Raw genomic sequence first — 15,352 nt, 5'->3', positions numbered from 1 at the left:
CACAAAGAAAGAATTGACTCTATTATGTGACAGAGATCCAGAGAGAAAAAAGCTTTGATAGAGCATGTCACATCTGCTCTCAAAAATCCATCCTACAGGTGTTAGGAAGGCCTTGCTCCATCCTGAATACCAATAGAATTGCCACCTGTTTTAAGCTGGAAATTTGTTTTTCTGAGCAGTGCTTGTTTAGAACGAATACTTCAAGCATGTATGTACATCTCCACTGGGAACAAAAGGGAGCAATAAGGTTAGGCCAAATCTATCTTTCCCTATCATTCTAAGTTCTCTGACTACTGAATAAATCAAAATAAACACAAAAAGGTCTGATTCAGTCTCACCATCTGTTTCTGTTGTCCATCCTTTCCCATCCATCTTCCAGAGGATAATCTATCAACATGATCCTGATCAAGTACACAGAGGGATGCTAATGCCAGCCATAGCTATTGACAGGAAAGGTAGAATTAAATGTTTTAGAAATATATATATACATAAATAAATCCAAACAAAACTCCAAGCAAAAAATCCCCAAACAAACGAAACCCCCCGTCCAAACACTAAAGATCCAAACTTTGGCAGATAAGAATGTCACTGTTACCTATAAACAGTGTCATCATCAGCTGAAGCCTGCTCATACAATGCAAGTTTTCTATTTTCCACAAGAAGTCAAGCACACAATAAAATTCACTGACTTTCTGGGAACTACCTTGTTTCTTTCAGGTATGTCAACAACAACAGAACTTCAGCTCAATGAGACCATTTGGTTTCCGTATGTTCTACCCTTGCTGCATGGGGTGTTTGAGATTACCTAGAAGAAGGTTCTGAGCTAACTATTCTTCAAAGGAAGCTTCCCTCTTTTCCTCTCCAATGACTACAGTGAAATTTTAGAGAGACAAGCTATGTGATGGTAATTTATTGGCAGGCCTGCAATCCAAACTGGAATACACTTGTCAGGTGCATTTTCCAATGGTTTTGCTCAAAGGTTTGATTTCAACAAAATAGCTTTTGTAGAAAAAAGTCTGTTGGACTCCCAACCCCCAAAGAACACCTCTATGACACAACTAAGTTGACTGACAAGGAGAGCTAGCCTGGTGTTCAGGGCTCCTCTAAGACCTGCTTGAACTAACACAGTGACAGCAGGAGCTGGTGGTACTCTGAGATTGTGTCTTCCAAAAAGCAGAGAATATAGGAGTAATGGGATGAACAGGATAAGTGGCACAGCCTTTTGAGATGAAAAATAACATGAGTGTCAAATGCTTGTAACCATTGCAAACCTCTTCTTTTACATGTTGTTATTATGCTTGAGAAGCCATGCAATAATTTACAAGTATGCTTTTCAAGCAACCTAATAAGGTTAAATTAGTCCCAACTTCTATAAAAGATTCATGGAAGAAGTAAAGGGAAAGGAAAAAAACCCCACCCTATGTAAATAATAATGGGCTCAGCAAATGTTTTGTCATTTTGAGACTAGACAGAGGTGAACTTTAGCTTAATTGTCCTAGAGAATGTTTGTTACTGAGTGTTTCTGTAATAGCCTTGAGATGTGGCTGATGACCTAGAAGTCAAACTACTTAAAATAATTGTGTTGGAACAAGACAGCTGACACGTATTATGAAATTTTCTACACAAATGGGCTCATAAATTGAGTAAAATTTATCACAAATATCACAAACTTAAAAGGAGAATTACACCTCAAGGATAAAACCCCAAATGTATAAACATAACACTTTTTCTTCATTATTTGGGAGGTACCCAAGATGCATATTTAATCACAATTCGGTTTTTACTGGTGTATTTCTGCTACAAAGAATAAAACTGTATCTGGTGTGACACAGAGAAAGCAAGACTTATCAGGAGAAACACTACCTCTCCATAATGCACACAGGTAGATTTGGAGACTATAAACCATATACTTTATGTATTGTTTCTTGAAAAATCCTGTATAAGGAAGGTTTTTCTAAAATATAGGAAGGCTCCTGGATAGGCTCCTACTGCACATTTACAGTGAACTAATGTGAAGTGTAGTAAAATTCTTACCCTGGTTGTTGCAATGCACCTCACTGGTGATCTGTATTCTTCTTCCATTTTGGTCAGAGCTATGATGGTTTCAGCAATAGCATTCTTTGTCACACGAGACCAAGCTTCTGACAGATGGCCCTGTTAAAGAGGAAACTTAGTTTATTACAGCTTTTATTAAGAACAACTAAAACTGCAATTAGAGCTGCTACAAGCAACATCAGGTTAGCATCGCAAGATAGAGGAAGTCAGGGATGACTTTGACAATTCATGTGGTTTTAAATCAGACAGATCTCAAGTATCAGCTCTCAAATACTAAGGTGACTGACTAAGGTAGTCTCTGAGCAGCTACTGCAATAACCAACTTGGTGTAGGTAGAGGGCATATGATTTGAAGAATGAAAAGGCATATTCCTAAAGCCCCCCCCAGGAGAAAGATACAGAGCTGAAGAACAAATAAGTGACTGAACAACACACAGATTACAGTGGATCCCTAGAGAAACAGCTTCACTTGCCCAGTTTGGTGTTCCTGAATACTCTCCACAGTTTCAATATTTGAAACAAATAAAGAGGAGTACACAGAAAACATCAGAAATGTAGCATACTTTCTTAACCAGCCTTGAAGATTCTGAACCTATGGCACTGCCTCATACCCCAAAGGTCCTGATTCAGAGACCGCTGAATCCTAAATGTAATCTCTAAATTTCTAAACCTCACGCTAAAAGTGACAAAAATAGTTAAGACTCACTGGACTCTAAAAAGGAAGGCTAATAGTGACTGACTCGGATGTAGATACAGTTCTAAAAAGCTTCAGATAAAAGTTTTTAAACTAGGACCCCTCTATTCCCCCACTCCCCTTTGGGTAACAGGGCTGAACCCCAGAACAAGTTTCGAGTATGCCTAAACCACAGAGGTCCCTGACAAAACATAATCAGGAAACATTACTCCCACCCTTAAACAGTCTCAGTCAGGTCTCCCTCATCTAGAATGAAAGGGAATAAAGTCCAGATCTCTTCTTCATAGAAGAGGAGAGGAAGAACCTTATTGTTTGTCTGCTGAATACTTCAGAGTAAACTCAGTCCCAGCCATTCCTTTAGGAGCTGCTACTCTTTAAGCAACTCGGAATCTATTGAAAGGGATCTATATACACACCTGAGAGGACTACACTCCAGCTAAGTGACTTGATCCCTTTCTTTTTGTAATAAATATTTACATTCTCTTAAACGAGAATTCAAGACCCAACAGCCAGCACTATTGGAAAGCTATCACATATGTGGGAGATGGAGCCTAGCATACCCTGGATAAGCATACAAGTTGCCATATCTAACATCAGAGGTTTAAGAACTTTCCTACTAATTCTACACTGGTTTTGGAGAACCAGATATTAGCAGATACAAAAGTTTCACTGGTGAAGGTCTTGGCTGGAGGAGATGCTTAGACAACAATACAAGCATCTGATTCTAGTCAGCCAGCCATTATCTATTTCTACTGACCTCATTCTTTGATACCTGGCAAAAGCTTCTGCTCAGCTTAGTTTTAATCAGCTCTTGATTAAGGGACAGGCTCTCCCATCATCATGTGAGCCAAAATCCCATAAAACAAGGACCACAGAGTTTGCTTTAAAAGACTTGCCCAAAACTATTTAAAAATGCAGCAGAAGAGAATCCAGCATTTTCCTGATGTTTTCCTGCTTACCCAAAGCATACCTACCGAAATAGCTACAGATGATACTGACAACCCTTAAAAAAAGTCTTGACAAGTTACCCCTCCCTCAATTAATTCCCAGTATATGTTGTATCTTACACACCAGAAGAAGCAGGGTGCCTGAGGAAAACATATGGGTGTATACATACAGGTGCGCACCACCTTAATCCTGGCATTTACTATGTTCTGAGTACTTAATTGCCTTTGCAACTGCTATTTTGGGGGGTCCTAATTTTTATATGCAATTTCCTAAAATGTTGATAAAGTAAGCAGAAATAGAAATCCATCATGCAGAATCACAGTGGCACCTACAACAGACCTTTTCCCTCTAGTCACTGGACCATTGGAAGCAAAGACTAAGTGACCATTTTATGCAAGGATCAGCACTGCTGAGGGATGAGACACACTTTAATTGTAACTCTTAACTAAAGATGAATTGTGAGATTCTGAAATCTTGGTCAGAATCAACAGCAGCAATTGCAGAGAATTCCCATCCAGCTTCAGCAACTTTGAGAAGGCATCTCCTTAATCTAAACACAATGAATGACTTAGAAAACAGGACTCTAAAGTTGAACATATTGAAAAAGCTTTCAAAGATTAATCAAAGGGAAAATCTGGGTCATTTAGAGCATCTCATTGAAATAGGTACAGAACTAAGGAAAACAAAACCAACCTCCCATCTAAACTCTTTTCCCAGTAATATATAGAAAACCTGTTGTGTTTTGTTTTTTTGACTTTGGAAATAGGTGAATCACTTTCTATTGAATTCTTCTGCCAAAAAACTTGCCTGTAGCAGAAATAACTATGGAAGAATTCAACCCGGATGGTTAAAGTAATAAAAAACTATAAATGTAGATTTCAGTAAGACTGAAAGGCAGCAGTCTTAACATGCAGTCTTTACCAGAAATTCCACATACAAAATCTACATACAGTGACACGAAAACAACACTATTCTCTTACTCCACAGACACCTTGTGGTTCCAAGTGGAGTTCTGAGTGCTCAAGATTAAAAAAAATCAGGCTTCTAAGTTAATAATGTAGAAAATGACACACAATTACTGTTTACTTCTTAAGTTTCTGGGACAAGTGACTTATTTAAAAGCTTATTTCAAAACTAGATTTCTCTTTAGCAGAATCAGAACTCAGTTCCTATTGCTTCTAGGCCGAGACTCTACTTAGAAGACTATACCCTTTTCTTTTTCAGACTGACTCACGTTTAAACAGCTCAACCCAGTACTAAGTGTAACAGAAAGTAATTAAAATATCTACTCTTCATTATCAGAAATATCTGAATATCCTCCACACATTTAAAGGACAGAAACTTACTGCTGCCATGTCTTTAATGAGTTTAATAATGATCTCTGAGATCTGTGTAGGTGTTGAACCCTTCATCCACCAGTGGCTTTCACCTCGCCGAATATAGCTGCAAAGGACATGAAATAAATTCAAGTAATTAGTTACTACTTGTCAAAATCCAGCAGAGAAATTCATACTCAGTTACAAATTTTTTTCCATTTATAAAACAAAGACAACAGAACTGACTTCAAAGAATGTCATTATTTTGTGTTTTTAGCTTGAGAATATATACACATTTTTAAACAAACCTTGAATTGAAGATCATGGGAAGTGTGACTGTAGTAACTCCTTTGCCTGCAGTAGTACCAGCTGTCCCTGTTATTGTAGTTCCTTTGGCTTTTAGCTGTACAGTGAGGGCTTTGGCAATGCATCCCAAAAACATGTCTAAGATACCTAGTTTGTTCCAGTCTCCTTTTTCTGTTGAGTGAATGATATCACTTATATCTGCAGGCGGAAGAGACTTCACTCCTATAATGCTGGCCAGGCGACTAGGGGTTACTTCGGGCAAAACACGTCTTAGTAATGACGTTACCTGGAGAATAAAATCAGACCACCACAATTCTTACTGAGACAGCTGGAGTTTTCAAACAAAATCAAATAAGGTCTTTCTTCACAAGTTATTTCAGTAAGAAGGACTGAATCTACTCTCTGCACTTAATCACAAGCGTAAGAAATTCTGCAAGGTTTGTATCTTGCTTTGAAGTGCTTATTAATATACCCAACGAGACAATGACAGAGTCTAGAACCAGTCTCACTCAAATAATACTTGGTCTTCATATAATAACCAAAATATGCTTGGTACTAGAGTTAGGACAACTGTGATAGAGTTATTTGTACAACTCACTCTCAGACCCTTTCCCTACAGTGCAGTGGGCATGAGTTCTTCCTAAAAAATAAGCAGTCACCTCAGTAGTTTCCTTCCACACCTGAAAACTTAACTGCTTTTTATACAGAATTCTTATATGCAATAAATAAACAAAAACAGCTTTTAAACTTCATACTTTTGAGATATGGAAAATTAATAGCTCATATTTAAAAGGAGCACCTCTGGTTCTTGCAATTACATGTAATAATTTATAAATAAGGGAGACATGCAATGCATGAACTTCAATTTTGAAATGTACCACATAACACTGGTCTAAATTTAAGTACTGCCATCACAAGGCAGTGCCAACTTCAGATTTTGACCTTTCATATTAAAAAGGACTTTTTAGTCATTGTGACAGAAATACCTGACAAACTGAACATATGTAACATTACACGGATGAATTGAAATATGAACAACTGGGATGCTGTGAAGTAAGATTCACTGAATACTGTGAAGTTTAGATTCACTGAAGAATCCTTTGCAGCATCACTCCAAAATGAAAGCCGTTTCCTTGTGAAAGATCCCCATTAGGACACACAAAATGATTAACTGCTTTTGTGCATCCTACTTTATTTCAGTAACAGCCCCTGCCAAGCAAACCGTATGTCCCTTTATTGTATGGTTTGAGAAAGCAATTTATCCTGCCCTATTCCAAATCCTTCAGAACAGAGACATGAAAAGGGAAGAGTGATAATACTCAAAGGTGTTTCAGAATAGTTTGCTGACTGAGGTTCATAGTGACATAAGCATTAACTAAGCAGCTCTGGGTTCCTACACCCGAGTTCTAGCTCTTGGAGACAGCGCATTACAAACTTACTCAAAAGTGAATTTGCTTCAATTTCGTAACTGTAGCCGTCATTTTCTTCAACACTGTGCTTCCTACAAATAGTTCTATACAGTCAAATTTTGGTGATGCTGGACTTTTTTATATGTATTCATATATCAAACACGTAAAACTTTATCATCTTAACCCCATTAAAAAACTGGGGAAAAAAAATCCCAAGCCTGACACTTAAATTCCAAAAAAAGATTTTGTAATGTGTTGTTAAAGGCTCACCAGTTGTGCCCTCTCCTCATGACTGCAATAGCAAAAGGGATGGCTTTTACAGTTACTCTCTACGTGGAATACAGAGATGATCTGAACATCATTGGGAAAACATTTTTTAAAAGAAAACACACACAAAAAAAGAAGTTCAAATACATATTATACTATCATGCACACAATTACAGGATTTGAGACTTTTTCTAGGAATACCAAGACAAGGAACAGTTAGCACTCACCTGTCTCTGCACCCTGGGAGAAGCAGTGTGTAGCAATGAGAAGAGATCCTGGAGCAGAGTCAGCTGCTGAGCCAGATACTGCCGGCCTACGTTGGAACCGCTCAGTGCCAGAACCATTGACAGCAGCTCAAAGCAATAAGCATCAGAAGAGGCATCTTCATCGTTAGGCTGCGAGTTGGCGTTCTCTTTGCTGGAGATGGCATGCTCCCATTCTTCACGCACACGGGTTGCTTCCATTCGTATGGCCTGGACTATATGAGCACATACCTATCCAAACAGAAGCCGAATACATAACAACTCTTTACAAAGCGAAAAAGATTGCGTTTTATGTAACTTCACAACTATGACTAAGGGAAGCCTGTGAAATTTGGTCTGTACTTAAATTACTTTCAACATAAATTCAAATGAAGAATAAAGTTTAGATTTAAATTCAGAATAAAGATCAAAATTCTTCATAATTGATATTTAGATTTAATACTGAATTTGCTCGTCTTCATTCTGGAAAATTTCATTGAAATAAGTATTTTCTTATTGTAGTTTCTACCTTTTAATTTGCTTTTTGCATATAATTCAGGTTAACACTACTTCCTCCTTCCCCCCCAAAAAAACAACCAAAGAAATACATTTACTAAACACTCACAAAAGAAAAGGACTTACTAAAATACTTAGGCTCTTCTTTAGTTTACTCTTCAGGAAGCTTAAAAAATAAATCTTAGAAACTGTGTTTTCATTTTAGCAATAGCATGTTAAAAAGCATACTGAAGAGATTTGAAAGCTTTCTAGGATGGGTGACAAAAAGGTAGATTAGACTTACTAGTCTAAAAAACTTCAAAATTAATCCAAAACCTCTTGTATTACTGTGAAAATCTTTACAGCAATGTCTGTCTCATGATAGCTTTAATGAAGACAATATTAGAGATGCTTTAGTTGGTATATTAAAAAGAAAGTATTAAAAAAAAAAACAAAAGAAAACCCACTTTTTTAAGAAAAACAAAGATAAGTAAGAAGACCACAAAGCCAATCTTTCACTGGCTGCAGGAAATAATAATTTAATGATATATGCATGGATTACTTTTTTATGATTAAATTTTATCAAACCTAAATACTTTTTGATTACAGAAATGGGCTGAAAAAGTGCAAACTTAAGAATCTAAACTGTCACTGAACCTCTCCTAGAAATTTGAGGTGGCTTACTATAATGCTATTATTACCAGCAAACATGAATGAGTACCATTTATAACTCAACTATAAAGTTTTCAAATTGAGTATAATAGCATAGGGTTTTTTTTTAATCCTATTAAAATGGATTTTATTCAGTGTCAGTTTCAGCAGGTTTTTCATATAAAATACACACACATGCTATTTAAAATGTAAATAAAAATTTGATTATAAAGAACAACAGAAGAACTGAGGGTGTCAAATAAAAGGTTCTATATTCATTGAAAATGGGCACATTTATTATAACACACAAATATTTAAACTACAAAGCATTTCAGAATGAACAAACCTGCTTCTGCAAATTTGTCAGTTTGCTCCGGCTGAATATGATCCCTACCATGTGCTCCTTGAGGTCTGCATCTGATGTTGCCTTTATAAAAAGTGTATTTAATATTAGATCAAGGGTTTCAAGAACATTTCCTAATTACTGTAGCAATTGGCATGGAATGTCAACAAGCTGTTGTAAAAGTTTGTAGCTTTCTGTTACAGAGAAATAAGATATCTAAGCACAATCAATTTAACTATGGTTAATAAATACCCCTTAGATGTATTTACTTTCTTAGAGGAAATTTGATCATGAAATAAAATAGAACATAAATATAAAATAATCTATAAGCAAAACAAGTCAAGTATAATTATCCAAGATTCAGCCTCTTCACTGATTACTTCTGTAAAGCAGTGCATGGAATATACTTTTCAGTTCATACATTTCACAATAAAAGAAACAGGGAACACATAACTAAGTTACCACACAGCATGTGTGAGAAAAATACACTGTTAGAAATTAATAATTCAGTTATGGAACTTATTGTCACAAGGTTCTGGCTAGAGCAAAACCATCTATAATCTGAAAACCAGAATACCTTTCACTGGGGACAGTCCAATTTTGGCTGTTAAACACAACAGTCCATATACAGGGACTTCTTCAGGAGCAATTATGAAACTATTCTTGCTGGAAGATGGAAGACTATGGGATAAAAGGATACTAGTGTGGTTTCTTAATACTAGAAACACCAACAGAGCCCCTCCTGAGGCACAAGATAATAGGCAAGAAGGACTTTCAGGCTGATCATCGCTGCAGGTGTCAAGTATTTCTGTAATTGTAGGCATAATTGATGCTTCCATTAAAAGATATGCCCCAATTATAATTTACTAATAAAACCCAGTATCAATGATTAATTTTAAAAAATAAGCAATTGTGACCTTTTATTTCTGTTCTGATCTGAAAATTATTTAGCATAAGACATAGGACAAATACTGAAAATCATCCTGAGTAATGTTTTCAGCAAAGTATTATTGATAGAATACAAATAAATACATTGTGTACTTTTTCTTCTCCTTCTGGGGAAGACAACAATGCTTTTTCCTCTTGTTCTGGGGTTGGCTCAGCATCTCCGGAGATGAGTTTTCCAAATACCTGGAAGAAAGACTGTGACAATTAGCTTATCTGAAAGATAAACTTGTGCAAGTGTGACATTTTACATTATAATATAAACATAAAGTACTGCAAGTCTACAACTTACACTAACTTTCATAGTATTTAATGATTTCACATCATTAAATGATTATTATTTCACATAATTAAATGACTGTTTAATGACTTCACATCATTAAAATCCCACCTGGGATGTAATAAGTCGGAATACTCGCAGTGTCTCAGATTCACAGTTTCTTTGTTGAGCAACACTTGCAGAAATCTGGCCTGCTATTTTAATGCTTTCACCATCTTTCCATCCAAGAATTTTCACTTGTCGAACTCTTAGTGTGTTCTCTGGACCCTTCAATTCAATTTTGATGATGTGATTATCACCCCCAGGAAGTTCACTTGTTACCCAGCCAATATGTCTTGAATCCAAGTCTACCTATTAAACAGGAATATGGGAAAGATGGGAAATGACATAACATCAAATGAAGTAAGTCATTTACCTCTAAAACAAACCCTTCATATATCAATGGAGCCAATATAGTTTCTGAAATGAAATTTTCATCCTGTGCAGTAAGACTATCATGTGTAATTATAAAAACATTCAACCTCATGAATTCAAATTAAAAATAAACTTATAAACCAATGACATACAGCCATTTATTTTTTGTTTTTAAAGCCTATTAGAAATACTGGCCTAGCTACACCTTTTACCCTCTAAGCAACAGTTCACACATTCAAAACCACTTTGAAATATTTGCTCACTACTTTTAATTAGAAGAACACAAAAACCCCCAAACTGCCATAGTTTAAATGAAAATATAACACACGCTTATCAGTAGTTATTTCATTCCTGTTCACATAAAACCCTGCCACAGAAATTGTAACTCTGTGGAAGTCAGTGTCCGATATCAAGAGATGCAAGACTTAATAACTGAAAAAAGGACAAATGAACTGTATCAAATTCAGATTATCTTAAAATAAATATGCTTTTAAAAATACTGTCATATGATTTAAACTGTGATGTCACTACTCATAGGAAAAAAACGCAGTGCCTCACATCTTTGCTCAGAGCAACCCAAGTTGGCATAAGTCTCCCTTGGGTTGCTCTAAGTCCTCCCTCACATCCATAGGCTCAGTGATAATGAAGCTAACATCTGTTCTTTCCCATTTCTGTGCTAATGCTTAGTGTCTGCCACTGAAATGCGCTGCAGCAGACAAGACTGACTAATTTTTTTAAATACCGTGAGACAGAAATATGCATGAGTTAGGGTACAGTATGTGGGTGTGTTTGAAGATAAAAAAACCTGTTGGAGAAGCGACAGAAGACTGTCCAGCAAAGAGAAGCAAAGCTTAATCAAGTCCCACCTGTCTTCTGGGAGTGAACCATCCCTGGAAAAATGCCTGGGCACTGGGTTTGAGCAGACAGAAGTAAGGCCAGGGAGAAAGATAACAAACAAGCTGTACAAATGATCCTGAGTCCAGCACTTGAGTTCTGCCATGGCCTTCTTTTATTCAGCTAGATGGCCAGGCATACCATGTCAGTATCCTCACAATAAAATAATAAATGATAAATAATATTTTTTTGGGAGTGTATGTGTCCATCAATATTTTTCATCTACATATATACACTCACGAGAAACACACACACACACACACACACTTTAGATCTGTTTGCTTATATACACACTCACACTTCACTGTTTAGTATGAGCCCACTATACCAAAGTATTGTTTGTTCAGATTGGTAACATCTTTTGGAGCTGTATCTGTGCCTTAAATGCTTTCTGAGGCTATGAAGTAGAGAAAAGCAAACTGTCTCTCTGTAGTAAGAAAATGTGTCCTCCTGAAGAATTTTATCACTGACTGTCGATAATCCAAACAATAAAGTTTTGAGCCCAATATGGTACCTGCTTGCTTGAAACCTTAGGTATCTTTGATGGGTCACATCAGTGTCAAAATACACTGTTCAACGTACACTGTTCTATGTGTAAAAACTATGCATCTCTCACATAGCTTAGCAACAGAAGTACAAAGACTGAATACCATTCTGAACTTGAGTTTCAGTACAGAAGTCTTCAGTTACCTGAAGAATTAAAATGGCAGGATAAAATGTGTGCTATAGATATGTATTAGAACATGTAACTAGAAAAACTTGTGCTGAGGACAAATGATTTATTTTCTCCTTTCTCATGGCATTCTGCTAACTTTTAAACTGCATTTCTCTAACAAAAAATGATTCCATGAAGCAGATAAAAGGCAATGACAGTTTTACACTAGGCTGGGCATCAGAATATTGAACAATGAGTAGTACTACTTAATGCAAGTATTTCAGGTATATTCAGATAGAAGTACCCTAAAAGAAATCAAACAGCTTGTTGGTCCTTATAAAACACAACCTAAACAGTCTTTTTTTTTTAACTTTCTAGATGATCTCTTCTCCTTTCTTTGATGCTGTTTCTTCCAGCTATAGTAATAAAAAAAAACAATCTAAGGAAGATTTTATATCACCCTGTTCTGTTTCAGTAAAAGAGTAAAAGCTTGATCAACACTTAGTAGAAGGTGTCCCTGCCCATGGCAGGGGGAGATTGGAACGAGATGATCTTTAAGGTCCCTTCCAACGCAAACCATTCTATGATTCTATGACAATATTCAGTATATATGATTGAATTCCATCAGTAATAATACCGTATTTTCCAAGAATATTACGATGCCTGATACCTGTAATGTAATTTATCTACTATGAGGAATGGAAGCAATTTGCTTAGAATTTTCTCTGCTACGTAGAGCCAAAAAAATGACAGCAATTTTTCAGTGTCAACTATTAAAATGTTTACCTGCTTTATTCTGCAGAGATCTTCTACTGCCTTGCCAGTTAGGAAGGTCATTGAAGTCACTTTGTTCTGCAACAGACAAGCAAAATAAGAACAAAACACTTCACCTGACTTCTATTTCTTCTGTATTAAGAGAGTACATTCATAGAAGAGACAAGCTGTTTTGTCAAAAAAAAAGAAAAAAAATTAAAAATGATCAAAACCAAGACAAAGAATTCCAAAGCACAGCTCTCTCTCTCTCAAAAAAAAGAAAGAGTGTAATCTGCTCCCTTATTAAAGCTGGAGCAGAAATAAAGACAGACTTGTAATATCACTGCACAGATCAATAAACATGCAAACATAAAATAAATCTAGAAAATATTTTTGATTTTATGAAAACTCCTTATTTGAATGTTTCTATAAAAATTGTGAGCAGGAAAGGTAACTTATGAAAATATTAAATGCTTGAAAACACATTTGAAATTGAACATGCCACTGAGAACTGTTTCCCAGTCACGGGTTCATGCAAACTGCAAATTCAGTTGGATTGGTCTGATTCTACCAGGTACTGCTTTCAAGACCACAGGAATTACAAAGTTTACTTTGAAATGCGAGGTTCTAAATTAGAATTACAAACTGAACTGGACAAAGAAAATGGTGGTTCTTGATTGATAAATGCATACAGCTTTGACTATGTACCTTCAGTAAGAGACATTTCATTTCAATCTCCTCTTACCCCAAGATCTCTGGAATTGTCTACATGAACACACACATAACGTGCATTAATTCCTTTTACACAGTTAATTGTGATGTTTTTAGTTTTGTTTTTATCTTCATCTCCTGACTCCCAGAACGTTTCTGTAGATCCATCTGTTAAACTACCAATCATGGCAGGTCGGCTTGATGTTTTAATGTCAACAATGCTGGTTAGGTCTTTTAGACAAACTACTATACAGAGTTCCTGTGAAAACAAATGGAAATTGCTACAATATCTGAAAGCAAGCCCAAATACAGGCATTATTTACAATTCTTAAAACTATATAGACACTTCTGAAGGAACATACCCTTTGATTCATAGAATAAATTTGTCATTTATTGGTTCAAATTATTCAGTCCTTTAAACAAAGGAAGTATTAATACCTAACAGCTAAATATATTAATAAATGCCTAAATGTATTAATAAATACATTTATTAATATAAATATAGGAAGAAAACACTTTAAAGATATTCATCAGGAGTATTAATTTGTGCTCCTCAGAATAACAGAAGAAAAAAATCTAAGCAAGTACAAACTAGAAGTACACAGCATTTAAAAGATTAACTAACTCAAAGAACCCAAACGAATTACCTAAATGAACTGTAAGAGATCCCCAATTACTTTACTTGCAAACAAACTCTTACAAGCATTGCTCCAGATACTAAGGGTCAATATTTGAAACTCTGAAGCCAAGCATGAGAACCTGAATATCAGCAACAAGATTCCAAACTGAGACACATTCAAGGAAATACTACAATGCACAGAAGAATGTTTAATTTAAACAGAATTACCATAGGAAGTACAGGCTGTTCACAACTGACCTCTGCTTCTGAGAGGTATAATACTTGCCTGATTCATGACTTCAAAACCAGACTGAACACTGATACTGAAACTCTCTTCACTATCTCCATCATCAGATTTAGACAAAATATTGTTGATATGATGAAAAACATTGCTCTGGTGCAGGAACTGGTGATCCGATTGTTTGAATTTGAGACTCCAGCACCTGAAAACACATTAAGTGCAATCTGAAATTTTGCATATTGTTTAAAAGACACAACCCACCAGTGGAACAATTACACTTATGTTTCTCAAAATATGTTCTATAAACTTTTAACTTCAAATATTTGCAGTATCTTAAGTGGTTCCACACATCATTTTGAGGAAGGCAGCAATAAACTTCTCCTAAATTTTAACAGCTGATTATTGGTTATGATTTTTTTTAATAGTGGATACAATAAAGAATGTAAGAGCAAATATGTTTTTCTTTACACATCCTTTTTATACAATTATTCATATGTATAAACACATAGAGATCTTATATCTTTCCTACATGGAAAGACATGCTCCTTTTTACACATACACACAGTTGCCTCAAACTTCCTATCTACATTACAAAATCTTTTCATATATAATGTTACAGTGTTTCCAGCCTTTTGTGATTTTTCTTAATTTGTGCTTACCTTAAGGCCATTTGCTGTAATGCACTACCACTGGGAAGAGACATCATAAGATCAGAGATTGTCTGGAGCAGGCGATGAAATGTGTGGGGTAATGGGTGGGCTGCTTCGCCAGCAATCACTATATCTGACAGAGGATGTTCACATACTCTTGTGTCTTTTTCCTAAGATGCAAAGCAATTTGTATGTCAAGAGACTTTAGAGAAAATAGGTTAAGTAAGTAGAAATAAAAACATTTATGGTATTTGGTTGAAGAGTAACTGCAACAATCCTGTAACAAATGTAAATTTCAAAGCAGCTCCTGTCAGAGAATTTTTACAATAACATTTTATATATGAACACCTAACAAGGAATTTGGGAAGTATTCTGCATACTGCCATATATTTGTCACGAGTTAAAGATGTGAAAAACTGTGTTGCAATAATTTGAAAATAAACAAACTAGAAAAAAGTAACATAT

The 15,352-nt window shown here is 35.7% G+C and overlaps 1 protein-coding gene across 1 annotated transcript in view; it reads right to left on the bottom strand.

The window, feature by feature from the left end:
* Positions 1-15,352, bottom strand: part of MYCBP2 (MYC binding protein 2) — a 191,813-nt gene that overhangs the window by 10,667 nt on the left and 165,794 nt on the right. The window contains exons 63-74 of the mRNA XM_061367719.1: positions 14,897-15,057; positions 14,283-14,439; positions 13,412-13,636; positions 12,700-12,765; positions 10,062-10,301; positions 9,758-9,856; positions 8,729-8,809; positions 7,222-7,488; positions 5,321-5,604; positions 5,043-5,139; positions 2,035-2,154; positions 339-440 (exon numbers count right to left, since the gene is read on the bottom strand). Of these exons, the coding sequence (XP_061223703.1) occupies positions 339-440; positions 2,035-2,154; positions 5,043-5,139; positions 5,321-5,604; positions 7,222-7,488; positions 8,729-8,809; positions 9,758-9,856; positions 10,062-10,301; positions 12,700-12,765; positions 13,412-13,636; positions 14,283-14,439; positions 14,897-15,057 (1,899 nt within the window). The remainder of the gene's footprint in view (positions 1-338; positions 441-2,034; positions 2,155-5,042; positions 5,140-5,320; positions 5,605-7,221; positions 7,489-8,728; positions 8,810-9,757; positions 9,857-10,061; positions 10,302-12,699; positions 12,766-13,411; positions 13,637-14,282; positions 14,440-14,896; positions 15,058-15,352) is intronic.

This window comes from Neopsephotus bourkii, unplaced genomic scaffold (genome assembly GCF_033783945.1).
Source record: "Neopsephotus bourkii isolate Nb327-2 ecotype Australia unplaced genomic scaffold, CSIRO-AGI_Nbou_v1 NB_1394, whole genome shotgun sequence".
Taxonomy (NCBI): Eukaryota; Metazoa; Chordata; class Aves; order Psittaciformes; family Psittacidae; genus Neopsephotus; species Neopsephotus bourkii.
Note: the sequence above shows the minus strand (reverse complement) of the source record. Positions and strands in the feature narration are given on the sequence as shown.